Genomic DNA, 25936 nt, shown 5'->3' on the forward strand with positions numbered 1-25936 from the left:
TGCATGGTTGGAAATTTCAGTGACGTAGTTATTGAATATTCACTTGGCAGTCTTCTAGGCATAAGGAATAAGCTCAAAATTGTTTTATTTAACTGAAGCTAATGTAGAAGTCTTTAGGGTCAGAGAAAAAAAAAAGCTTAAATGTTCCTTTAGAAGTTTAGTAGATCTCTGATAATAAATGTAACTTTTTAAAAATGTTTTCTGCAGAATTTTTAACAGGGAAGCAATTTTTTTTTTTTTTTTTTTTTTTTTTTTTTTTTTTTTATCTTTCAGAGAGAGAGAGAGAGAGAGAACATGCAAGCAGGGAGGAGGCAGAAGGAGAGAGAGAGATTCTTTAAGCAGGCTTCATGCTCAGCGTGGAGCCTGACACTCAAGGCTCAATCCCACGACCCTGGGATCATGACCTGAGCCAAAATCAAGAGTCTGATGCTCAAACAGACTGAGCCACTCAGGTGCCCCTATTTTTCTGCTTTTTAAAGTTATTGCCAAGAGCTAACTTTTCAGGATAATTCTCTGAAAAGAAAGTTAGAAATTTTCCATGGTTAATTTAGTAAGCTCAGTTAAAAACATACATATTTAGAGGAAAAATACTGCTGGTTTGAATATAAGGAAGATTGGAATTAAAGCATAAATGTATTTCAAATATTTTTAAATATAAAATTTAAATATATTTTATATTGAACATTTGATAAAACACATGACAAATATTTGTAGAAGAGTTCCTCTTCAGCCATTTTATGTCATTTCCATTTCTGCCATGGTTAGGTTTTGTTCAACAAAATAATGTCTGACAGGAAAAATATCTTCTCTGCATTTTGACGCTCCACTTAATGGCTGAGAGTGGACCCTAGAGCCAGGATACCTGAATTTGAATCCCAGCGCCTCCGCTTGTGTGACCTTGAGAAAGTTACTTAGTTTTCTCCTATACAATGTAAATAACAATATCTCCCTCACTAGATTGTTTCGAGAATTGAAGACTACATGAATTAGTACACATGTAAAACTCTGAGAATAGTTAAGCGCTACTGTGACTTCGTTTTAGTCAATTTTGGAAGCTCCTTTAATAGAAGTGGCACTTAAAAAATAATGTATTTTTAGTTACGGGGTAGAGCACTCTTCTTAACTGTTCTCAATAAACATTTTGTAAGAAAAAGTTAATTGTTGTAAACATAGGTTACTGGTCGCACTGTGAGCTTTTGTGAAGGGTTGTAATGAGGCCTTTAATGACCTGCCTGTCACATTTATTTCTAATCATGGGGTCAACATGATTTCCAGATTCTATAATAAGAAAAGGTTTTGTAGGATGCCTGAGTGGCTCAGTTGGTTAAGTGTCTGACTTTGGCTTAGGTCATGATCTCACAGTTCATGAGTTCAAGCCCTGCATCAGGCTCTCTGCTGTCAGCACAGAGCTCACTTTGGATCCTCTGTCCCCCTGTCTCTGTGTCCCTCCCTCATGTTCTCTCTCTCTCAAAAATAAAATAAACATTTAAAAAAAAAAAGATAGAGGGGCACCCGAGTGGCTCAGTCATTTAAGCGTCCGACTTCGGCTCAGGTCATGATCTCCTGGGCTGGGTTCGAGCCCCATGTTGGCTCTGTGCCGACAGCTCAGAGCCTGGAGTCTGCTTTGGATTCTGTGTTTTGCTCTCTCTTCCTACCCCTCCCCCATTTTGTCTGTCTGTCTTTCTCTCTAAAAAATAGATAAACATTAAAAAACATTTTTTTTAAAAAGAAAGAGAAGGTTGTATGGGGTGCCTGGGTGGCTCAGTCAAGTTGAGCAGCCAACTCTTGATTGATACTGGCTCAGGTCATGATCTCACAGTTGAGGTGAGCCTCCAGGCAGGCTCTGTGCTGGACATGGCGCCTGCTTGGGATTCTCTCCTTCTCCCTTTACCCCTCTCCCCCGCTCATGCTCTCTCTTTCTTTCTGAAAAAAGGAAAGAAAAAAAAAGGTTTTGTAAATATTGAGCTCTCACTTTAATTTTAGGTTTTCCATCTCACTAGGAATATTTTATTGACTTGTTGATAAGCATATGGGGTGCATTTTTTGACCACTTGATTTTGCCAGATACCCATATAGCTTAGAAAATGTACCTTTTTTTAAACCCTCAATTTTCATCTTCATAGTCTTTCAGAGTAGTAAGTGTTATAATCAACTTGCTGCCTTCTCTTGTCCATGCACTCAGTAAACCTGAGTCAGTGATCAGAAAAGGACTTGCTTTTCCTAACTTGGCTGCAAGCAAGCTTTCCCTGAGCAAGTGTAGCTGTGGTGTGGAATGGTAGAAGGATTGCAATTTTGGAGCCACTCAGCCTGGCCTGGAATCTTGACTCTATCGTTTACTACCTGTGTGATACTGCACCAGATTCTTAACTTCTCTGTCCCTATCTGCTCAACTAAAATGGGAACAGCAATATTATATACTTCATTCAGTTGCTATGAAGATTAAATGAAATAATACATGGTAACCGCGCAGAACAGTATCTGAACCATAGCAGGCAATCAGTAACTGTTAGCCATTATTATAGTTCACTGTTGTCACTGCTGATCTGTGCCTAGACGATGGCCTTGAAAAAATTATCTTGTTTTCAGTGATGATTCTTGTAGGAATTAGAATGTTTGTGTGCACCCACAACCTGTGCAGAATTGCCAACATGAGTTTTTAGGAGAGGGGTTTTCAACTTTTTAAAAACCACCCCAACACATCTGAGAAGCACATTCCCATCAGCAACAGTGGGCTGTCCCACAATGATTTTCAAAGAAGTATGTGTGTATAAACCAGGCAGGGGGGAGAGTTAGAAAAAACTACCCAGATGAAAATCTCAGTTAAAAGCTTTTGGAACTATTTCAGTGCAGATGAAATGTTCTATGCCATTTGTATTTTATCCTAGCCTTTAAAGAGCTAGCTACCTATCAACTAAATGTATTGGGACTTATATAAAAAGTCCAACTACATTATTTGTACCAAATTGTATGTAATAAAATAATCAGAATTCTTCCCAGATCACCTGGGATGTGACTTTATAAATCTGAAAAATACATAGTAAAGAACAGGTTTTGTGTGGCTGATGTAATACAATTGTCATCTAACTCTTTAGTGGTGATTCTTAGACCTGCCTTATAAATTATGTCTGCTATACTAACTCCTGCTCTGCTTTTTCTAAACCTTTATAGAAATTGTGTATTTATAACATACTCATATTAGAGATTTGTGATTTACTGCTTCCCTCCTATATATGAGGCTTTTCTTTCATGGTAGAAAGAATTTAAATATAAATAAGTTTCCTATCTTCAGAGACTGCAGGGTCTGTTAGGGAATATTAGATTTACAACAGATTTGTGGGTTTTTAAAAATTTTTTTTAATGTTTATTCCTGAGAGAGAGAGAGAGAGAGAGAGCATGAGTGGGGGAGGGGGAGGGGCAGAGAGAGAGGGAGACACAGAATCTGAAGCAGGCTCCAGGCTCAGAGCTGTCAGCACAGAACCTGATGCGAGACTCAAACCCACAAACTGTGAGGTCATAACTTGAGTTGAAGTCAGACACTTAACCAACTAAGCCACCCAGGTGCCCCTTCAACAGATTTGTAAAGTGTAATGTAATGAACCTTCTAAGAGATGCATAATGCCTGAGAAGTAGAAGGGACAAACCACATTCACTTGCAGGGTATACAATATAATGATTAGAAGGACCATCTATTGTGTGGCTTATGAAAACCCATTTCTATTTTATTTAACAAGATGTGCTATGTCTGTGCTCCATAGCATTTCTGGGGAGAGAAGGGGTGTCCCCTTGAAGTAAGTTGTTCACATTGCTCCCACATCTTTGCATACCTACCTTGCCTTCATACCTGTCCTTTACATCCACTCATATTTGCCTGGTTGTGACCTTCTTTATAGGGCAAGGAGAAAAGGGGGCCTGCCATAGACAAAAGACATTCTTAAGGAAGAAAATAACAGTTAAGATAATTTCTTGAAGGGTATATGTCTGTGCTATCCAATAATGTAGCCTCTAGCCACATGTAGATATTTAAATTTTAATTACTTCAAATTTAAAATTCAGTCCCTGAGTCACATTAGCCACATTTCAGATGCTCAGTAGTCACATGTATATGATAGCTTCCATATTGGATATCCCAGAATAAAATATTTCCAACAAGAAAGAAAGTTCTGTTGGACACTGCTGGTATGGATCATCTGTTTATAAGGCCTGTTCTATCAGAATTTAGGAATCATGGGGGCCTCTGTTATGTCGAATTTAAGTGATCTTCTACCTTCCCTTTCAACGATTATCTTTGGAAACTATAGTGTTGAGCATAAGCCTTATTTTACTAGTTAAAACACGCTTGACAAAGAGAATCACACATTTTTAACTGGCCACTACACTTAACGGGAAAAAATAAACCCAAGTATAAAGGTCCAAAATTATATTGAAACACCTCAGTTCAAAAAAGGATTGTTGGCATACTTTCCTATTCTTTACATTTTGTAAGCATTTCTTATATTTTCAAAATTACTTAATATTTTTTAAAAATTTTTTAATGTTTTATTTTTTTTGAGAGAGAGAGAACAAGTAGGGGAGGGGCGGAAAGAGAAGGAGTCACAGAATCCAAAGCAGGCTCCAGGCTCTGAGCTGTCAGCACAAAGCCCGACGTGGGGCTCAGACCCACGGTCCAGGAGATAATGACCTGAGCCGAAGTTGGATGCTTTACCGACTGAACCACCCAGTTGCCCTTCAAAATTACTTAATATTTTAAACTATAAATTTATGTAGTTCCTTTTGTAGCCTTGATAGATTTATAGCAGTGGTTCTCAGCCAGGTAATGGTTTTGCCCTCCAGGAGACATTTGGCAATGTCTGGAGACATTTATGGTTGTCACAACTGATAGGCGTGCTGGGATCTATTGCATAGGGAATATGGATGCTGCTAAACATCCTAAAATTCATGGGACAGCCCCTCCCCCCCCAACAAGAATCATTGAGTCTAAAATGTCAATACCATTGAGGTTGAGAAACGCTGATTAACAGTAATTTATATACGTTTTAATAATATTTTTGAGAAATCAGAATTCCCTATTAAAAACTTGCTGAAATATGGTCAGTAGTAATATTAAAACTTGTATAACACTTACTAGGTACCAAATATCTTCTAAGAGCTTTACATATGTTAATTCATTTAATTTTTTTGTCCTTAAGTTTATGAAATATTTAATTAAAAAATTTAAAAAATACCAGTCCTTTACAAACACTTCCAAAACAGAGAAAGAACTGAGAAATTGCCCAAATCATTGACCAATTCATTTTATAAGACCTGTTATTACCCAGAAAAGAGAGCCAGATAAAACCATCATAAGTAAACTACAGATCATTATCTATGATAAACATAGACACAAATTATAAAAAATGTCCAAATTGAATCCAACAACATATAAAAATAATTACATACAGTAAGTGATGAATCATGGATTTCTACTCCTGAAACCAATATCGCATTGAATGTTACCTAAATAAAATTTATTTTTTTATATATAATTTATTGTCAGGTTGGCTAACATGCAGTGTATACAGTATGCTCTTGGTTTTGGGGGTAGAGTCCCATGATTCATCGCTTACATACAACACCCAGTGCTCATCCCAACAAGTGCCCTCCTTAATGCCCCTTGCCCAATTAGCCCATCCCCCCACCCACCTCCCTTCCAGCAGCCCTCAGTTTGTTCTCTGTATTTAAGAGTGAGATCTTCTTTTAAACACTAATGAATCAGCCGACAGTACATTTGTCTGGCAATACCAGAGCACCCGACTACACTGTCTTAAACAGATAGTGGTTTATTGTCTCTCACAACAAAAGGTCTAGGGGTGGGAAGATTAGGGCTAGTAAGTGACGAGTGTTACCCTTGGGAGCCAAGCTCTCTTCTTTCTGCTCTCAATGTCTTTGGCATGAAGCCTCATTCTCATACCTCTTCTTCATAGTCCCAAGATGGCTACTATATTTTCTAGTCTTATATTCACGTTCTTAGGGAAAAATGAGGGGCAAAAGGATATTGTTGTTGTTTTCTTTAGCAAGAAAAAGAAACTTGGGAAGATACTTTTACTTGGGATGGGGTGCCCTCACTGGTGTCTTTAGTCTGTTCCTCAGTTGCCTGAATTATGTCCCAGAGCCACTTCCAGAAGCAAAAATAATAATAATAATAGGAGGTGAAGTATTTGGCTTTCCAGCTTTCACAGTAGAGGAACAAAAAGGGAATAGTGATTGTGAATAGTTATTGAATTAATCAGCCTATATTATTTTTTTTTTTTTTTAATTTTTTTTTTCAACATTTATTTATTTTTGGGACAGAGAGAGACAGAGCATGAACAGGGGAGGGGCAGAGAGAGAGGGAGACACAGAATCGGAAACAGGCTCCAGGCTCTGAGCCATCAGCCCAGAGCCCGACGCGGGGCTCGAACTCCCGGACCGCGAGATCGTGACCTGGCTGAAGTCGGACGCTTAACCGACTGCGCCACCCAGGCGCCCCTCAGCCTATATTATTTTTAAAAAAATTTTTAATGTTTATTTATTTTTGAGGGAGAGAGCAAGGGCAAGGGGCAGAGAGAGGGAGACACAGAATCTGAAGCAGCTCCAGGCTCTGAGCTGTCAGCACAGAGCCTGACATGGGGCTCAAACCCACAAGCTGTGAGGTCATGACCTGAACTGAAGTCGGACGCTTAGCCAACTGGGCCACCAAGGTGCCCCTAATCAACCTATATTATTGTCCACTATTAGTAGTAATGACTAACTTCATTATTATTAATACTTTGAGAGTTGCTGTTATGCATACTTCTTTGTCATAAACTCTTAGAATTGGAAAGGATCTTAGAGGTCATTTTGTCCCTGAAATGACATCTTTATGGCTGTAGTTTTTAATTTGCTGACTTGTAAAACAAAACTTTTTTTTTTTTTTAATGTTTATTTTTGAGACAGAGAGAGACAGAGCATGAACAGGGGAGGGGCAGAAAGAGAGGGAGACACAGAATCTGAAATGGGCTCCAGGCTCTGAGCTGTCAGCACAGAGCCTGACACGGGGCTCGAACTCACGGACCGTGAGATCATGACCTGAGCCAAAGTCGGACGCTTAACTGACTGAGACACCCAGGCGCCCCTAAAACAAAACTTTTAAGTGAGCCTTTAGCATATGTTCATCGTGACACAAATTTGGATAGTCCTTGAGTAAAATTATGTTTCAAAATATAATGTCATATGGAAAAAATATGTTACCTAGGCTGTGACACTACTTTTAGATATTTCCCCCAACCCTAATTTTATGCTGAGGTTAGAGAGTAATTGTTATTTGTGTTCTAAAACTGAACTGAAATAGCACATGGAGCCTTTTACAAATTAAATGGTTGCTTCTACGGTAGTCCTACGAAATTTAAACCAGAAAGATCCAAATCTAATGCTCTTAACCAGTTTATTTCTGCCATTGCTGCCTCATTGTCCATACAGCATATAGCTTCTCTATTAAAGAACATGAGCAGTCAACAGAATACTGCCTGATTAGGCCACATTCTCAACAAAGTTTAATTAAGGAGCTGGATAATGGGCAAAAGAATTGAAAAGATATTTCACAAAAGACATACAAAAAGGCAGTTAAAACATGAAAACGATCCTAACATTTCTCTTCAGAGATGCAAGTTAAAATTACAACAGAACACCTCTACATACCCCTAGAATAGCTCAGGTTACAGAGACCGTTAACACCAACTCTCAGTGAAGATGTAGAGGACCTGGAACTCTCCTACGTTGCTGGCGGGAAAGAAGAACAGAGCAGCCGAAGAGGAAAGCAATATCGAAAAAGTTAAATATACATCCACTCTATGACTTAGCAGTTTTGCTTCTATGTATTTTCCCAAGAGCAATGAAAACTTATGTGCACAAAAAGACATAGATGAATATTCAAAGCTGCATTTTTTTGTATTTACAACAGCCCAAGTGGGAAACGACCCAGATGTCCCATCACCAGCATAGTGGTACATTCATAGAATGGAATGCTACTCAGCAGTAAAAAAAAAAAAGAAAAAAAAAAGGAACAAACTACTGATCCGTGCAACAACATGAATGAGCCTCAAAATACTGTGTGGAGCAAAAGAATCCAGACACAAAAGAGTACTTAACTGTATGATTCTGTTTATATGAAGTTCAAGGACAGGCAAAATTAATCTACAGAACTCCGAATAGCTTGCCTCTTGTTGGGGGTATTGACTGGGAAAGGGCACAAGAAAGCTTTCAGCGGTGATGGAAATGTTGCATATATTGATTTGGGTGTGGTTATATGAGTGTATACATTTGTCAGAACTCATAAAACTACACATTTAAGATCTGTATATTTTATTCTGTAAAATAAAACTGAATTTCTTAAAAAAAGAGTGGTGGATATTATTATTTAAGACCACAACCAACACCCTTTTGTATTTGCTACTAAGTGGAAAATACAAGAAAATGCATTAATGGTTGTTCCATTTGTCTTATTGTTCAACTCTTCAAGAAAGCACTCAAATCAAAATAATTGTGTTTCTGATCTTGTTCTGGTCCCCTGTGGAGGTAATTTGAGAAAGCTCCTTGGAGTTCATTAGAAGTGTTTCATTTTCAAGAAGTTTATCAAAATGCAGAAGAAATAAGTAATGGAAGAGGTGATTTTTTTTAAAAGGGAAAATGTTTTATTCATCCCAGCTCCCTTCTAAAACATTTTTCGGGGTTATAAGTGCACAAAATCTTAGAGCTGCCCTCAGTCATAAGATGGAAATTTTAGCGTAGCCTGAAATTCCTCACTGAACTCTGAACACCTCACTGAACAACACGGACTCAGAAGTTTTCTGACAATGGGCTTAGAACTTAAGGGTACAAGATCTGGACTATGGTCATTCCCATACCTTCTGCTTTAAAAAGCCCTTAATGGCTCTGAGGCTGTAGTGCTAAGTTTCTGTCGGACAGATGGCCTGGACCTGAGGTCTTATGAGTGAATATACATAGACCCCTTGATAAAGCTTAGGAGGGCTAGAGTCTTTCCTGCTCCACTGCAGCCCTGCTGCTGGGTCCCAAGGTGGATGCAAAGTAAAAGGAGTTACTCTTGGTTCTGGTGCAGTCTTCACCTGCAGCCTTCAAACCTGCATCTAACTACAAAAATGCCCCAGATGCTCCCAGCTCAGCTCAGATCACCCCTCTGCCAGATCCACACACATGGACTAGGTGGGCGGGGACCCAAGTATTCTACATAAGACCTCCCACAATTCAGTGGTCAAGTGGGACCAGTGGTCCCAGCTCCAGCCTCCTGCAGGCCCACACCAGCCCAGCACCTCTCCCTGCCCCAACACTCAGAGCCTGGCCAGCACCACTGAGTCGTACCAGTTAGGTCAGAAAACACAAAAAACCCAGACTTCCCAGGTCAACTCACATTCTTTCAAATCTAACCCCAAGTAGTTGGGTTGTTTGGATTTAAAAAAAAATTTTTTTAATGTTTATTTTTGAGAGACAGAGACAGAGTGCAAGTGAGGAAGGGGCAGAGAGAGAGGGAGACACAGAATCCGAAGCAGGTTCCAGGCTCTGAGCTGTCGGCACAGAGCCTGATGCGGGGCTTGATTGAACTCATGGACTGTGAGATCGTGACCTGAGCTGAAGTTGGACGCGTAACCAACTGAGCCTCCCAGGGCCCCCGAACCCCAAGTAGTTTTTTACATCCCCTTTTATTCCTTCCTCTCCCACTCCTCCTCAACTTCTGAAACTTCTTCTGTGCTCTCTGGTAGTTACGCCATCATCAGTTTGTTCTCTGTATTTATATGAGTCTGTTTCTGCCTTTTGCTTGCATGTTTATTCGTTCATTTTATTTTTTAGATTTTACATGCAGGTGCAGTCACATAGTATTTCTTTCTCTGTCTGACTTACTTCACATAATACCCTCTAGGTCCATCCATGTTGTCACAAATGGCAAGATCTCATTCCTCTTTACGGATAAGTAATATGCTACTGTATATATACACCACAGCTTCTTTATCCATTCATCTGTCAGTGGACACTTGGGTTGCTTCCCTATCTTGGCTATTGTAAATAATGCTGCTATAAACATAAGGGTGCATATATCTTTTCTTTTTTTTTTTTTTAAGAGAGAGAGTCAGGAGGGGCAGAGAGAGGGGGAGAGAGAATCTTAAGCAGGCTCCATGCCCAGTGCAGATTCCAACCCAGGCCTCTATCTCACAGCCCTGAGATCATGACCTGAGCCTAAATCAAGAGTCGGACGCTTAACCAACTGAACCACCCAGGCGCGTCGGGAGTGCCTATATCTTTTTTAACTAGTATTTTCATTGTCTTTGGGCAAATACCCACTAGTGGAATTCTATTCATCATAGGGTAATTCTACTTTAAATTTTTTGAGGACCCTCCAAACTGTTTTCCATAGTAGCTGCTCCAATTTATATTCCCACCAACAGTGCATGGGGGATCCTTTTTCTTCCACATCCTCATCACAACTTATTTCTTCTCTTTCTATTCTAGCCATTCTGATAGGTGTAAGGTGATATCTTATCTCATTGCTTATATATCATTTTTTATTTGCATTTCCCTGATGATTAGTTATGTTGAGCATCTTTTCATGGTCTGTTTGCCATCTGTGTGTCTTCTTTGGGAAAATGTCTTTTCTGTTTTTCTGCCCATTTATTAATCAGATTATTTGTTGGTGTTGAGTTGTGTAAGTTTATACATTTTAGGTATTTACCCCTTAGTGGATATGTCATTTGCAAATACCCTCTCCCATTCAGTAGGTTGCCTTTTTGTTTTGTTGATGGCTTTCTTTGCTGTGCAAAATCTTTTTATGGTGTATGTAGTCCCAATAGTTCATTTTTGCTTTTGTTTCCTTTGCCTGAGGAGACATATCTAGAAAAATGTTGCTATGACTGATGTCAAAGAAATTACTGCCTATGTTTTTTTCTAGGAGTTTTATGATTTCAGGTCTCACATTTGGGTCTATAACCCATCTTGAATTTACTTTTGTGGATGGTGTAAGAAAATGCTCCAGTTTCATTCTTCGGCATATAGCTGTCCAGTTTTCCCAATACCATTTATTGAAGTGACTATCTTTTCTTTTCTTTTTTTTATTTTTTTTAATGTTTATTTATTTTTGACAGAGAGAGAGAGACAGAGACAGACAGAGCATGAGTGGGGGAGGGGGAGAGAGAAGGAGACACCAAATCCAAAGCAGGCTCCAGGTTCTGAGCTTTCAGCACAGAGCCAGACGCGGGGCTTGAACTCACAGACCAAGAGATCATGACCCGACCTGAAGTCGGACACTCAACTGACTGAGCCACCCGGGCACCCCCAAATGCCATTTCTTTAAGAAGGTCATTAAAATTGATAAACTTTAGCTACACTGATTAAGAAAAATAGACACAAATTACCAACTTTAGGAATGAGCAACATGACATCACTATTAAGTCTACAGATATTAAAAGGAGTAACTTGAATTACTTTATCCCAAAGAATCCTTTGTCAAAGATTAATTGACCATATAATCATGGGTTCGTTTCTGGACTCTCTATTCTGTTTCATTAATCTATGTGTCTATTTTTGTGCCAGCACCATAGTATTTTAATTATTTCAGTTTTGTAGTATTCCTTGAAATCGGGGCGTATGATACCTCCAGATTTTTTCTTTTATTTTTTTATGTTTATTTATTTTTGAGAGAGAGAGAGAGAGAGAGAGAGAGAGAGACAGAATGTGAGTGGGGGAGGGGCAGAAAGAGAGGGAGACACAGACTCCAGACTCTGAGCTGTCCGCACAGAGCTGGATGCAGGGCTCAAACTCACGAAGCTCAAACTCACAAACTGTGAGATCATGACCTGAGCCAGTCAGAGGCTTAACCAACTGAGCCACCCAGGCACCCCAGCTTTGTTCTTCTTTTCAAGATTGCTTTAGCTATTTAGGGTCTTTTGTATTTCCATGAAGGTTTTGCTATTATTTGTTCTAGTTCTTTGAACAATGCTTTTGGGGAAAAAATGCTTTTAGTATTTTGATAGGGATTGCACTGAATCTGTAGGTTGCTTTGCATAGTATGGGCATTTTAGCAATATTAATTCTACCAGTCCATAAACATGGAACATCTTTGCATTTTTTTGTGTTGTCTTCAGTTTCTTTCATCAGTGTTTTATAGTTTTCAGAGTACAGGTCTTTCACTACCTTGGTTAAGTTAATTTCTGGATATTTCATTCTTTTTGGTTCAGTTGTACATGGTAGTATTTTCTTAATTTCTCTCTCTGCTACTTCATTATTAGTGTGTAGAAATACAACCAATTTCTGTGTATTAATGTTGTGACCTACAACTTTACTGAATTCATTTATGAGTTCTCATAGTTGTTTGGTGGCATCTTGAGAGTTTTCTATATATAGTATCATGTTATCTGCAAATAGTGACAGTTTAACTTCTTCCTTACCGATATGGATGCCTTTCATTCCCCCTTTTTTTTTTCTTCGTCTGATTGCTTTGGCTAGGACCTCCAATATTACACTGAGTAAAAATAGGGAGAGTCTACATTCTTGTCTTGTTCCTGATCTTAAAGGAAAAGCTCTTGATGTTAGCAGTGTGTTTCTTATATGGCCCTTATTATGTTAAGGTTTGCTCCCTCTAAACAAATTTTGAGAATTTTTATCACGAAGGGATATTGAATTTTGACAATGCTTTTCTGCATCTATTGAGATTATCATATGATTTTTATCCTTCCATTTTATTAATTTGGTGTATCATATTGATTGATTTGTGAATGTTGAATTGTACTTGCATCTCTGGAATAAACCCCACTTGATGGTGTGAATGATCCTTTCAATGTATTGTTGAATGAGGTTTGCTACTATTTTGTTGAGGATTTTTGCATCTGTGTTCATCAGGGATATCGGCTTATAATTTTCTTTTCTTTTATTTTTTTAATGTTTGTCTAGTTCTGGTATCAAGGTAATGCTGGTCTCATTAGAATGTATTTGGGAGCTTTCCTTCTTTTTGTATTTTTTGGAATAGTTTAAGGAGGAAAGCATAGACTCTTAGTATTTGGTAGAATTCACCTGTGAATCCATCTGGTCTTTGACTTTTGTTTGTTGGTCAATTTTTGGTTACTGATTGAATGTTGTTACTAGTGGTTGGTCTGTTCAGATTTTCTCTTTATTCCTGATTCAGGTTTGAAAGATTGTATGTTTCTAGAAATTTCTCTTCTTATTGTCTAATGTTTGGCATAAAATTTCTCATAGTAGTCTCTTATAATTTTTTTTTTATTTCTTTTTTCTTATAATTTCTTTGTATTTCTCTGTTGTCAGTTGTTCTCTTTCATTTCTGGTTTTATTTATATGGGTCTTCTCTCTTTTTTTTTTGATGAGTCTGGCTAAAAGGCTTACCTATTTTTGTTTATCTTCTCAAAGAACCAGTGGTTTCATCTTTCACTTTCTTATTATCACTAAAACCTGTCTCTCCCCTGAGGCACTGCTTCTGCAACCTTTCTTCTCCCTCATATTACTGAAGCTGTTTCCATTTCTCTGTTGCTGCTTCTCTCCCTAAAAACACCCAGCTCTGACTCTCATGTCATTAGAACACCACTCACCACAGTCTTCCTGTGACCCCAGTTACTCTCCTTTGTTCTTTGAAGATGCTAGCTTGGCTCTCTGTCAGTTTCTCCATTGCCTTACCCTTTGGGTAATTCTTGGTGATTTCAATATTCACATGGGCAGTGCTTCTAATACCTGATTTCTCAATCCCCTGACGTCCGCTCCTCCAGCGATCTTGTCTTTCCACCCTATGTTGGCCATTCACTCCAGTGATCATACCCTTGAGCTAAATTCCTCAGAGGAGTAGCTTATACTGGCTGCCTCCAATTTACCTCCTTCTATTCTCTCTTGAACTGACTAATAAGGGTTTCATCATACCACACCATTGAAACTGCTCTTGTCCAGCTCCCTAATGACCTCCAAATTGCTAAATCTTTTTTGGGTTTCAATATTTTATTAAAATAGCATATTTAAAAAAATTTTTTTAACGTTTATTTTTTGAGAGACAGAAACAGAGCATGAGCAGGGGAGTTGCAGAGAGAGAGGATGACACAGAATGGAAACCAGGCTCCAGGCTCTGAGCTGTTGGCACAGGGCCCGACACGGGGCTCAAACTTATGAACCATGAGATTGTGACCTGAGCCAAAGTTGGAAGCTTAACCGACTGAAGCCACCTAGACGCCCCTAAAATAGCATATTTAACCAGTTAAGCAAGAATACATTAACTGTCTCTCCCTGCCAACCCACTCATCCCCAGAATATGCAGCACAACATAGGAGTGACTTAAAATATCCTTGATCATGAGAACCCGCAGAAATATCTCAAAGTTAAGTTTGCAGTTAAAAACTAGACCTTGGAAAATTCTGAGTTAAGAGAAATATAAAGCTCTCAAATAGAATTATTTTATCTGCCCAAAGAATAAATGCTGCTGTGCCCCCCACTGAAGATACCACTAGGCTTTCTTTTTCTCCTTTATGCATAGTATTAGTCTCATATAAATACCAACTTTTATAGCACTTTCCATTCCCATTTTATGTTCCTTTCCAGTGTCACAAAGAAACCAGTAAATAAAACTTTCGAAGTCAGTTTTCCGTACTTGCCCGGCTTGACCTATCAGCAGCACCTGCCACAATTGATCACTCTCTTCCTTAACACTATTTCCTCACTTGGTTTCTAGGGTACCATCCTCTGTTGGCTTTTCTTCTACCCCTCTGGCCTTCTCACCTCTCTGACCTCTCGGCTCTGATCTCAGACCTCTCTGCTTTCACCCCCAGTGTGTTATATCCAGTCCCACGGCCTTAATATGCCTTTCATATACTGGATGACTGCAGTGAATACCTCCAGCCCAAGCTTTCCTCTAGGCTCTAGACCCACAGATCCAGCAGCTACTCAAGATTCCCATTTAGATGTTTCATGGACAATTCAAATGTAACAGTACAAGACTAAGTTCTTGATCTTCCCCACTACCTGCTCCTCCAGAGGATTTTCAGCTAAGTCTGTGGGCTGTTCATCCTTCCACTTACTTAGGACCAAAACCTTGGAGTCAACCTTGTCCTTTTTCTTTCTGCTACACTCCACATTTACTGCAGAAGCAAAGCCTCTTAACCGTTACCTCCACTGATGTCTCACCAGGGTCACTGCCTTAGCCTCCAAACTGATTTTTCTGTATTCCCCCTTTCCCCTTTAGTCTGCCATCTTGCTAAAGTGTCCATCTAATTGTAGCCGTCCTCAGCTGAAAACCCCCAGTGGCCTCCCAGCTGAGCTCAGCCATCTGCCCACCCCCCAGTTGAATGCAACCACATGAATCAGACCAGCAGAGAGCTGCCCAACCAAAGCACAGAATTCATTATTTTAGGTTATAAAGTCTTGGAGTCATTTGTAATTAAATATATGGTATATTTTACTTATTAACAGTCTCACTCGCTAAAATGTAACCTCTCTAAAGACAGGGATTTGTGTCTATTTTCTTTACTACTGCACACTCAGTGCCCACTACAGTGCCACCTGACATCTCCGTGTGGCTGTCTCATTGGCACCCCAAGCCCTTATGTCCCAAACTGAACTCAAACCACTCCCCCTTCAAAGTTTTCTGTATCTGGGTGAATGGCATCGCCATTGTCTAGTTCCCTCCAGCTGGAGCCCTGGAGTCACCCCTTCCTCTTCTTCACCCTGCATCTCACCGTCTCCTGTCCGTTGTGCCTTCTGCATAGGTTGCGATTCTTTCTGCTTCCTTCCATGTCTACTGCCATCATCATTACTCACTTGGCTGCCTATGGTGTCTCCCCCAACTCCCTGTTCCCAGTCTCTTCACCACACAGCAGCCAGGGGGATCTTTCTGAAAACACAAATATAACTATGTTATATGGCTAAATACTCTGATGGCCTCCCATTGTTCTTAAGACAGAGACTACATCCTTAAAAGGATGGTTTGACTCCTGGCTGTTCCTGCGGCCTCATTTGCTACCACGTATCTTCTCCCTTATTCAGGACCCTCCACTGGTCTTTGGCATTGAATGGACTGCTCCCACTTCTCGAAATGCACTCCCCACTTTCCTTTGGGTAATGATGATATGCCAGTATACATTCATTAATTGTAACAAATGTAGCACTCAGGAGGGAAGGACGATGTTGATAGTGGGGGGAGGCTATGCATGGGTGGGGGCAGGGAGCAAGTGGAAAATCTGTCCTTTCCTCTCAATTCTGCTCTGAATCAAAAACTGCTTTAAAAAAGTTAAATTGATGGGGCGCCTGGGTGGCGCAGTCGGTTGAGCGTCCGACTTCAGCCAGGTCACGATCTCGTGGTCCGTGAGTTCGAGCCCCGCGTCAGGCTCTGGGCTGATGGCTCAGAGCCTGGAGCCTGTTTCCGATTCTGTGTCTCCCTCTCTCTCTGCCCCTCCCCCGTTCATGCTCTGTCTCTCTCTGTCCCAAAAATAAATAAACGTTGAAAAAAAAAATTATAAAAATAAAAAAAAAAAGTTAAATTGTTAAAAAAAAAAAAAGAACAAACAAAACAAGAGAGTGTTAGATGAAAGTGAAAGGAAACTGGCAAAGTGCTAATAATACCGATAATAAAGTTGGCTGATGAGTATGTGGAAGTTCATTTTACTATTCTCTGTACTTTTATGTATGTTTGAGATTTTCCGTAACAAAAAGTTCTCTAAATATGGTGTGATAAAATGATGATTTTTATCTCCTGTATGACTTTTATACTTAGTCCTCTAAAAATACCTTGTGTATCACTTCTTTCTAATTTCACTAAGAAAACCTCAGTTGTCTCTAGAACTCTGTTGAAGAAAATCCAGCAAGACCACCCATTGATCTTACTGTTCAGAATTTCAACAGAAAAGACAAAATGGTTGAAAACTAATTGTTTTGTGAGAAAATTCTGTGACCACATTGAAACAGTAGTCTACAATTTATCTAGCTCCTTTCCCTCTCTTCTCTGTTTAGTATTCAACAAATTTTAACTGATAAGATATCCTTGACTTTTTCAAATTATTAAAATATAAAGTGTAGTCAGCTCTTGTTGGAAGGATAAAGACCCTTTTGCTTTTCCTTCCAGTAGAGGGCTTCTACTAAAAGAAAAAAGCAAAATCTTTATTATGGAAGGATTTAATTCAGAAGTTGAAGAATAACCTGGCTTCTTTGGGTATCCGAATGCTAACCTATTAGTCTGTCTCAGAACTTACATTTAATGTACAAAATATCTTGTTTCTGAGACACATCATATCAAGTTATATTATTTCATAATTTTTTTAGATTATTTTATTCTTTTATTTTTAATTTATTTTTAATTTTTTTTAACGTTTATTTATTATAGAGAGAGAGAGAGAGAGAGAGACAGAGCATGAGCAGGGGAGGGGCAGAGAGAGGGGGAGACACAGAATCCGAAGCAGGCTCCAGGCTGTCAGCACAGAGCCCGATGCGAGGCTCGAACTCACAAACTGTGAGATCGTGACCTGAGCCAAAGTCAGTCGCTCAACCAACTGAGCTACCCAGGCGCCCCACATTCTTTTATTTTTTAGAGAGAGAACAGAGGAGGAGCAAAGGGAGAGAAAGAGAGAGGGAGAGAGAGAGAGAGAGAGAGAGAGAGAGAGAATCCCAAGCAGGCTCCAACCTCAGTGTGGAGTCCAGATCCCATCATCCCATGATTCCACAATCATGACCTGAGCCAAAATCAAGAGTCGGATGCCAACTGACTGAGGAACCCAGGCGCCCCTATTCCATAATTCTTGATCCTCAAATACATATGCTATTGGGCCGTGCAGAGAACTGTGGATTGTAAGGGAGTGTCATGTTCTTACTAGAAACTTTGCTTTGCTGTTTTCTTTATCCACAGATATATTTTCAATATTAAAAATCCTTAGAGAAGCAAACCAAGCATACCATATTACTAATTTAACTCAATGTTTTATATTCTTTGAGTTTCAAGTGTATTATATCACAGCATTTTAAAATTTAAGAATATCTATATCAGAAAATAATGCTTGAAACCACATGATGCCAAATGTAATGGAAGATGTGAGTAAAGAACATGCTTTTCCTTTTCTCTAGGTTACAAAATTAATCATAAAAGGTAGTAAAATATTTTCATTGTTTTCCCAATGATAAAAGTTTATTTTTCTTTCAAAATGAAAGATCTCTTTTTTTCATATGACAGAGTTTAGTCTTCTGTTTTTATGAAAGAATGCAGTAAATCATTTAGTTACATTAGTTTATTATTAGAAGTTGTACATGTCACTGAATGAATCTGGTCTCTCTGTCTTCTAGCTGCACCAGACTCCACAGCTTTCCAGGGTCACGTGAAACCCTGAATTGGCCGCTCTATGCTATGTGAGCATTGCACACAGAAACCCACCTTCTTCCACATTGCTTAGGTCTCTCCTACCTCCAATCTGAATATCAGAAAAGCATAATTGTATTCTTTTTATTATTACTATTTTTTAAGATTTTATTTTTAAGTAATCTCACACCCACCTTGAGACTCAGACTCACAACCCCGAGATCAAGAGTCACCCCCCCCACACACACACCTTTTTGATTAAGTTTTGATGATTCATAGTCATCACTTAAAAGCTAGTACTTTCAATCACTTCATTGTGCCAGGCACTGTTTGGCATTTAATTCTCATAAGAACCTACTCAAGAATCAGCACTTTATTTCTGTTTTCAGATAATGAGACTGAAGCTCAGAGAAGTTAAGTAACTTGCTAAAGATTCACACAGCCAAGACTTCCTAGAGTCGAGATTCAGCTCTCCCAAGCAGTCTCGGAGTTAGTGCTTGTAACCGCTGGGCCACATCTCCAATCCAAGTTTTCTGGTACTTTTCCCCCTTGGCATAGGGTGTCCTGAATGTGCACAGCGCTTAGCTCGGCTTCTAAAGCTAAGGATACAATGCTATTATTTAATTGGATCTCCAATTACTGTTTCATCAAGTTGGGAAAAGCCCTGGACCCTAATTGTTAGTAATCACATAAAGTGTTGTCTTAAACAGACCTCTTTTTTTTTTTTTCAGGTAAGTAAAACTTAAAAATAATGACACTCTGTTTTAAATTGCCAGTAGGCAACATGCAGTCATTTTATAGCTTCTAAACTCTGTGTTCAACTATTATCTACATTCTGTTCTCATCAATTAGATAATTTTCAGTTAATAAGGGAGGTGTTTTGTTTGTTTGTTTGTTTGTTTTACCCAGATGGCCTATGGGATTACTGATTAGAAAACAAACGAACATAAGAACAATTCCTCTTCATGACAAAACTAGGTAAAGAAGGGTTAACTCTCTGCTGTCCAATAGGGTAGCCACTGGCCACTTGTATCTGCTGAGCATTTGAAATGTAGGTAGTTTGAATTGATATGTGTGGTAAGTGTCACATACAAACATATTCTGAAAACTCAGGACAAAAAAAGTATGTAGGGGACCTGGGTGGCTTAGTCAGTTGAGGATCCGATTTCCACTCAGGTCATCATCTCATGGTTCACAAGTTTGAGCCCTGCATCTGATCTGGCTCTCTGCTGTTAGCACGGGGCCCGCTTCAGATCCTCTGTCTCCCTCTCTCTCTGCGCCTCTTCTGCTAATGCTATCAATGTCTCTCTCTCTCTCTCTCTCTTACAGAAATAAACATTTAAAAATGGCAAAAGGAAACATTTGCAACAGCAATAAAAATATAATTTAAAAAAAGGATGTAAAATATCTCATTAGCAACTCATATCAATTATATGTTGAAATGATAATATTTTGTATATAGTGGGCGAAATAAAATATATTATTAAAGTTAATTTCACTTGTTTCTTTTTCCTTTTATAACTGTGGCTATTAGGAAATCTCAAGTTCCATGTGTGCCTTCACATATTTCTATTAGACAGAGCTGGGCGGAGTGATTACTAGAGATAAAGGAAGGTATTAGTCCAAGTGGAATCAAGCCATTCATAACATATATGTTCATCACTGAAAAGCATTCTTTTTTCAGCGATAAGGTTAAATACCGATGTGATGACAATTCTACCATTTTCTCAAAGTTCTGCCCTGTTCCATTGCCATTGTATTCATATGAACCACAGGAAAAGGCATTTCCTCCTTAAGAGACATTCTCAGACTGGTTTTTCACTACTCAGAAATGTGGACCCAGGATGACATATCAAGAACAAAAAAAAGTACCAACATTTCTGAGCAGTGGTCACTGGCGCAGATTGCCTGTCTCTACCATAGGGGTGATGGTTTACAGTGCAGCAGTGAAAGCCAAAGTGCACCCATGAGTTCATTACATAATTCTTGGTAGCATGAGGCCAAGCGTGTATCTGCTCTGGGGAACGGAGGGCAGGCTCTGACAGGCCGACCGAGGTGGTCATGATGATGTTTGGACAGAGTGTGTGCTAGAAGTTGTTTGTTTGGAAAAAGATTGACCAGCTTCCCCCCGCCCCCCCACCCCCCTCCTCTCTCTCTCGCTCCGATCTCTCCGATCTCGATCTCACTCTCGCTCTCGCTCTCTTTCCCTTTTAAACACTCTGGCATAATACTGAATGACTTTGTTTTTAAGCTGCCTTAGCCTTGCTTTGTGAAGAAAAAGCCTGAGTACTCTTTCCCTGTAGGACACAAGTGTTATTTTTGGAGCAGAGGTTCTTAGCCTGATCTCTGTCTAAACCAATTTCTGTTCTTTGTGAGGTCGTGGTCTGGGGCGGCTCTGAGCGATCTCCGTGGAGGGAAGCTTCCTGGCTTCGTGAGGGAGTATTGGCAAAGATGTCGAGGGGCCACGCCTGAAACTGTGCTGCTCTGGGTCTCAACACAGAAGAGGCTCGTTCACATTCGGATTCCACTCATTAGATTGTGCCCTTGGAACAGTTGCAACCACATGTGGTGAAGTGGTGTTCTTTTTCTGCTTATGTCACTTCATGGGATGTTTTGGGCCAAGATGACCCCCCCCCTTTTTTTTTTAACCCAGTACTTTAAGTCTCAGACTCCTGGGAACTAGGAAAACCATAACTGGATGATCTCTGCGGACTGTTCGGGGTGCAACTAACTGTGGGAAAGCCACGGTCCACTCTGAGGGCCGCAACATGAGTCCCCGAGGGCCTCTGGGAACATGTCTCAGGACTCAAAGTTCAGAGCATCCCCTTCTGTAACCTGCTGTGTGTTGGGCTGCTGGACATGGAAGAAAACCTCCCCTACCCCTCACAGTTCCTCTGCCTGACTGACCTGACATTTCCTGGGAGTTTACCTAGCTTGAGCCTGGAAGGAAATGGGTAAAATTAGAAGGAGTTTAATAAAATAATGCTGTCGGCAACAAATAGTATACCACCTTATAATGACTCCTTTCCTTTGGAAAGTGGTAACTGTGTATTCAGGAAGCAGGTATGTATGTCCCCACGATGAACAAGTGGCCTTCACAGGTGTTTCTGGCTGCTTTCTTCTTGGTGGATGGGAGCATGACCTGTGATGTGCCCTTCTCTGGCCGGCTATACATAGCCAGCAAAGCTTCTTACAAGAGAAACCTCTTTCTGTACCCTCCGCCAGTGCTACCCGTGGACTAGAAGACTCCCTGTAAATCCTCTGGAAGCTACTGAACCTTGCCAGGGAAACCATCCAGCTGGCCCCCAGACGTACTGAGTCCCCACCGCAGCTGTCCATCCTTCCTTTTCTTTTCCTGGGAGCACACCTTGTGCTCAGCCATGGTCGACATGGGGGGCCTGGACAACCTGATTGCCAACACAGCCTACCTGCAGGCCCGGAAGACCTTGGATGGAGACAGCAAGGAGCTGCAGAGGCGACGCCGGAGTCTGGTGCTGCCCGGGCCACAGTCCTGCACCCAGCTCCGCCAGTCCCTGCCCCAGGACTTCAACAACCTGTGCGAGCAGCAGCCCATTGGCCGCCGCCTCTTCCGGGACTTCCTAGCCACAGTGCCCCCATACCAAGAGGCCGTGGCCTTCCTTGAGGAGGTGCAGAGTTGGGAGCTGGCTGAGGAGGGTCCTGTCAAGGGCAGCATGCTGCAGGGGCTAGTGGCCACTTGTGTGGCTGCTTCTGCTCCAGGGCACCCACATCCCTTCCTCAGCCCAGCTCTGGCCACCAAGTGCCAAGCAGCCACCACCGAGGAAGACCAGATAGCCCTGGTGGCACAGGCCAAGGCTGAGGTCATGGCCTTCTTGCAGGACCAGCCCTTCCGGGATTTCCTGGCCAGCCCCTTCTATGACAAGTTTCTGCAGTGGAAGGTCTTTGAGATGCAACCGGTGTCGGACAAGTACTTCGATGAGTTCCGAGTTCTGGGGAAAGGTGGTTTTGGGGAGGTAAGTGTCTCAGAATGGCTGGGCTGGAAGGTGAAGTACACAGCATAAAAGGATTTGGTTTTGCGTTAACAACAACAACAAAAAAACCTCAAGAGGACCTACTTAGAACTGATTTCAGTGCTGCCTGTGGAGAATTCCTAGCTGGCTCCCACATCTTTTTTCTGGCCACCATGTGAAATAAAATGAGAGTGGGTTGGGAAAGACAAACAAAATGTGGAGTTGGCCAAGAATCTTTATGATGGGGTCTACGCCAGGAGCACACTGAAGTGCCCCCCAGACACGAGAATGATAGCAGCACACGACCACGGGAGCTCTCCGTTTCCCTTAATTGTGGTAATGGACTTGATTTGAGAAAACTTCAGGTATCTGAGAAAACATTCATCCTGAAGTAAAGTTGAGAATCAATTTTATACCACTGCCATGATCAGCTCTTTATCTTTCTAACTAGAAAAACATTTTTTGACGTAAAATTCACGTAACATAAAATTAACCAGTAGCCATTTCAGTGGCATTGAATGCATGCATCATAGTGTTGTGTAACCATCACCTCTGTGTAGTTCCAAGACATTTTCATCACCCTTGTACCCATTAACAGTTACTCCCCAGTCCCCTCCCCACAGTCCCTGGCGACCACTGGTCTGCTCTCTGTCTCCATGGATTTGCCTACCCTGATGTTTCATCTAAATGGAATCACACAATATGTGACCTTTAGAATCTGGCTTCTTTCACCGGGTATAGTGTTTTGGAAGTTCACTAATGTTGCAGATATATTAGTACTTTCTTCCTTCTTACGGGTGAATATTCTATTGTGTGGGTAGACTACATGTCACTTACCCATTCATCTGTTATTGGGCACTTGGGTTTTTATGCCTTTTGGCTACTGTGAACAGTGCTGCTGTGAACGTTCATGTACATGTATTTTAATACCTGTTTTCATTTCTCTTGTGTATATGCTCAGGAGTGGAATGGCTGGGTCATGTGGCAATTCTATGTTTAACTTTTTGGGGAACCACCAAAATCTTCCACGTTTTATGTTCCCACCAGCAATGCACAAAGGTTCCAGTTTTTCCACATCCTTGCTAACACTTGCTATTTTCCCTTTCTTTTTCATTATGGCCCCCCTAATGGGTGGAGGGTGCAGAGTACCTCATTGTGGTCCTAGCTCTTTCTTGAAGAACCCCTATTGCTTTTGGCTTCTCTTTTCTCAGAAGCCTGCCATCTTCTCACCTCACCTGATTTCTGCCCTTTCATCCCCTGTATCAACCTTGCTGTCTTCTCCCACTAGTGCTTCTTACTTCTACCTCATCCTCTCCCTTTCTTTCTCTCTCTAAGGTATGTGCTGTCCAGGTGAGAAACACTGGTAAGATGTATGCCTGTAAGAAACTGGACAAGAAGCGGCTGAAGAAGAAAAATGGTGAGAAAATGGCTCTTTCAGAAAAGGAAATCTTGGAAAAGGTCAGCAGTCCTTTCATCGTCTCTCTGGCCTATGCCTTTGAAACCAAGTCCCATCTCTGCCTGGTCATGAGCCTGATGAATGGGGGAGACCTCAAGTTCCACATCTACAGTGTGGGTACACGGGGCCTAGACATGAGCAGGGTGGTCTTCTACTCGGCCCAGATGACCTGTGGAGTGCTGCACCTCCACTCACTCGGTATTGTCTACCGGGACATGAAGCCGGAGAATGTGCTTCTGGATGACCTCGGCAACTGCAGGCTGTCTGACCTAGGGCTGGCCGTGCAGATCCAGGATGACAAGCCTGTCACACAGAGGGTGAGTGGCTCTCCCTTGGTCCCAAGGGTGGGGTACAGAGTCGGAGAGAAGGGGAGAGGGTTGATCTATTCCCAGGGCAAACGGAGTGTTGGACATAATTCTTCTAATTTCCTTCTCCCTAAAGCCCTTATGTTGTCATCTTGCCTTAAGTGGAGTGATGTAAGAGGATTAGCTTGACTGGTTATTTGGGGGTTACTTTGCTCTCCTTTCCTGGCAGGCACAGGGAGCTTTCTTTGTGAGTTGGAAATGGTCTGTGTTTTCATGGTGAGATGGAAAGAGCTGAATGCATAGTCGGCATGTAGTATGTTCCACCGATAACCACCTCCCTGGTGCTACATTCCTGAGTCCATAAAGCCTCGGTTTCCTCCTCTGGAAAATTTTAGGGGCTGGGTCCTAAAATTCCAGGAACCTAGGAGGTAAATTTTAATAGGATTAGAAAAAAGAAGAAACCCCTAACAGCACATTAAAGTAAATATCTCCTTTCCCGTTGAGTGTGGAGGGGGGAATGTTTTACTTTGGATACAGATGAAATTCTGAATGAAAATTTGTAGCAGAGAACAAAGGCAACTAGTTTATTTTGATCAGTTTGTTTCAAAGTGGCCTGCAGAGAATTCTTTGATTAAAAGGGTATTAATTCTTTGATTAATTAAGCAATTATGTTAAGTAAACAATACAAAATCTCTGGGATTCTGACAGGGCTTTACCTTTGAGTTTCTGTGCACAAAGGTGGGAGACAAGGGCCCAAGTCAGGTTCTTAAACATTCACTTGAAACTTTGTTTTTGTACGGTTTCCAGCTTACAAGGCAGGGAGGACAATCAGCCAAGGAAGTGAGAAAAATCATGGCAAGTTTGGGAAAGTGCAGGTGATTTTATGTGGCTGTAACATAAGGGATTTTGACAAGATGTGTAGGGCTCAGATCATACAAAGTCATTGGAATACTTTCTTATGGGGGTTGAGGAGCCCTTGAAGGGTTTTAACAAGGGGAATGACGTGAGTAGATTCACATTTTTAGAAGACTAACTTGGATTGTAGATGGAAGGTAGAGGACCTTGTTAGGAGGGGTTGAAGACAGTAGGATTGAAGACGTGGGAATAGATTGGCACCATTGGAAAGAGACCTGCTGGGACATCAGGACCAGCTGGGTATGAAGGCAGGGAAGAGGGAGGGTCTCTAGCTCCAGTGACTGCATAGAGGAGTAAAACTGTTGGAAAGCTGGCAAGTTCAGCGGTGATTGTGTTGTATCTGTGACAAGCAGGTCCAGATGTTCCCTGGGCATTTAGACCTACAGGTCTGGTACTGTGGAGAAAGGTCTGGGCTAGATATTGGGATTTGGAGTCATCGTGACTTGGGCAGCATCCAAGAGGAGAGGAGCAAGGATAGAAGCTGAGGAACATGAACGTGTAGGGGATGTGGAAGAGGAGCCTTGAAGAGGTTAAATAAGTAGGTTGAGGGCTAGGAGTGGCATAGTCATGGGAGCTGTATGAGTTAAGGGTTGATCTCGGCAGTATATCATAGAAAACCCAAATAGCAGTGAATTAAACAAGACAGGGCTTTATTTTCCTTATGTAACAAGTAGTGTGGAGATTAGTGGTGCTGGCATTAATTCCACAGCTGCAGGATGATGAGATCGACATCTCTGAGATTTTGGTCCTTTCCATGCTCCATAACCGTCTGAATTTGGAAGAGAATCCTGAGCACCAGATAAGAAGACAGTCTAGCAGACATCTTGACTTTGGTCTTGTAAGATCATAATCAAAGAACCTTGCCATGCTGTGCCCAGACTTCTGACCTGAACTATGAACTAATAAAGGAAGGTAACTGGGGGAAAGATTTTTGTATGATAGCATCAAA

The 25936-nt window shown here is 41.0% G+C and overlaps 1 protein-coding gene and 2 long non-coding RNA genes across 4 annotated transcripts in view; 2 read left to right on the top strand and 1 right to left on the bottom strand.

The window, feature by feature from the left end:
- LOC147577198 (uncharacterized) overlaps positions 1-25936 on the bottom strand; it is a 31504-nt gene that overhangs the window by 688 nt on the left and 4880 nt on the right. Inside the window, exon 2 of the long non-coding RNA XR_015240019.1 lies at positions 3829-3909. This is a non-coding gene — a long non-coding RNA (uncharacterized LOC147577198). The remainder of the gene's footprint in view (positions 1-3828; positions 3910-25936) is intronic.
- Positions 280-8061, top strand: LOC147577199 (uncharacterized). The gene is made up of 2 exons (XR_015240020.1): positions 280-452; positions 7955-8061. It is a non-coding gene; the product is annotated as an uncharacterized LOC147577199 (long non-coding RNA).
- GRK7 (G protein-coupled receptor kinase 7) overlaps positions 20511-25936 on the top strand; it is a 29086-nt gene continuing 23660 nt past the window's right edge. The window contains exons 1-2 of one of the 2 annotated variants that reach the window (XM_086674429.1): positions 20511-22314; positions 23647-24084. In XM_086674429.1, the coding sequence (XP_086530555.1) occupies positions 21703-22314; positions 23647-24084 (1050 nt within the window). In that variant the 5' untranslated portion in view covers positions 20511-21702. The remainder of the gene's footprint in view (positions 22315-23646; positions 24085-25936) is intronic. The other variant, XM_025913994.2, reaches the window with a different exon arrangement.

Source organism: Puma concolor, chromosome C2 (genome assembly GCF_028749965.1).
Source record: "Puma concolor isolate L17-30 chromosome C2, mPumCon1.1.hap2, whole genome shotgun sequence".
Lineage (NCBI taxonomy): Eukaryota > Metazoa > Chordata > Mammalia > Carnivora > Felidae > Puma > Puma concolor.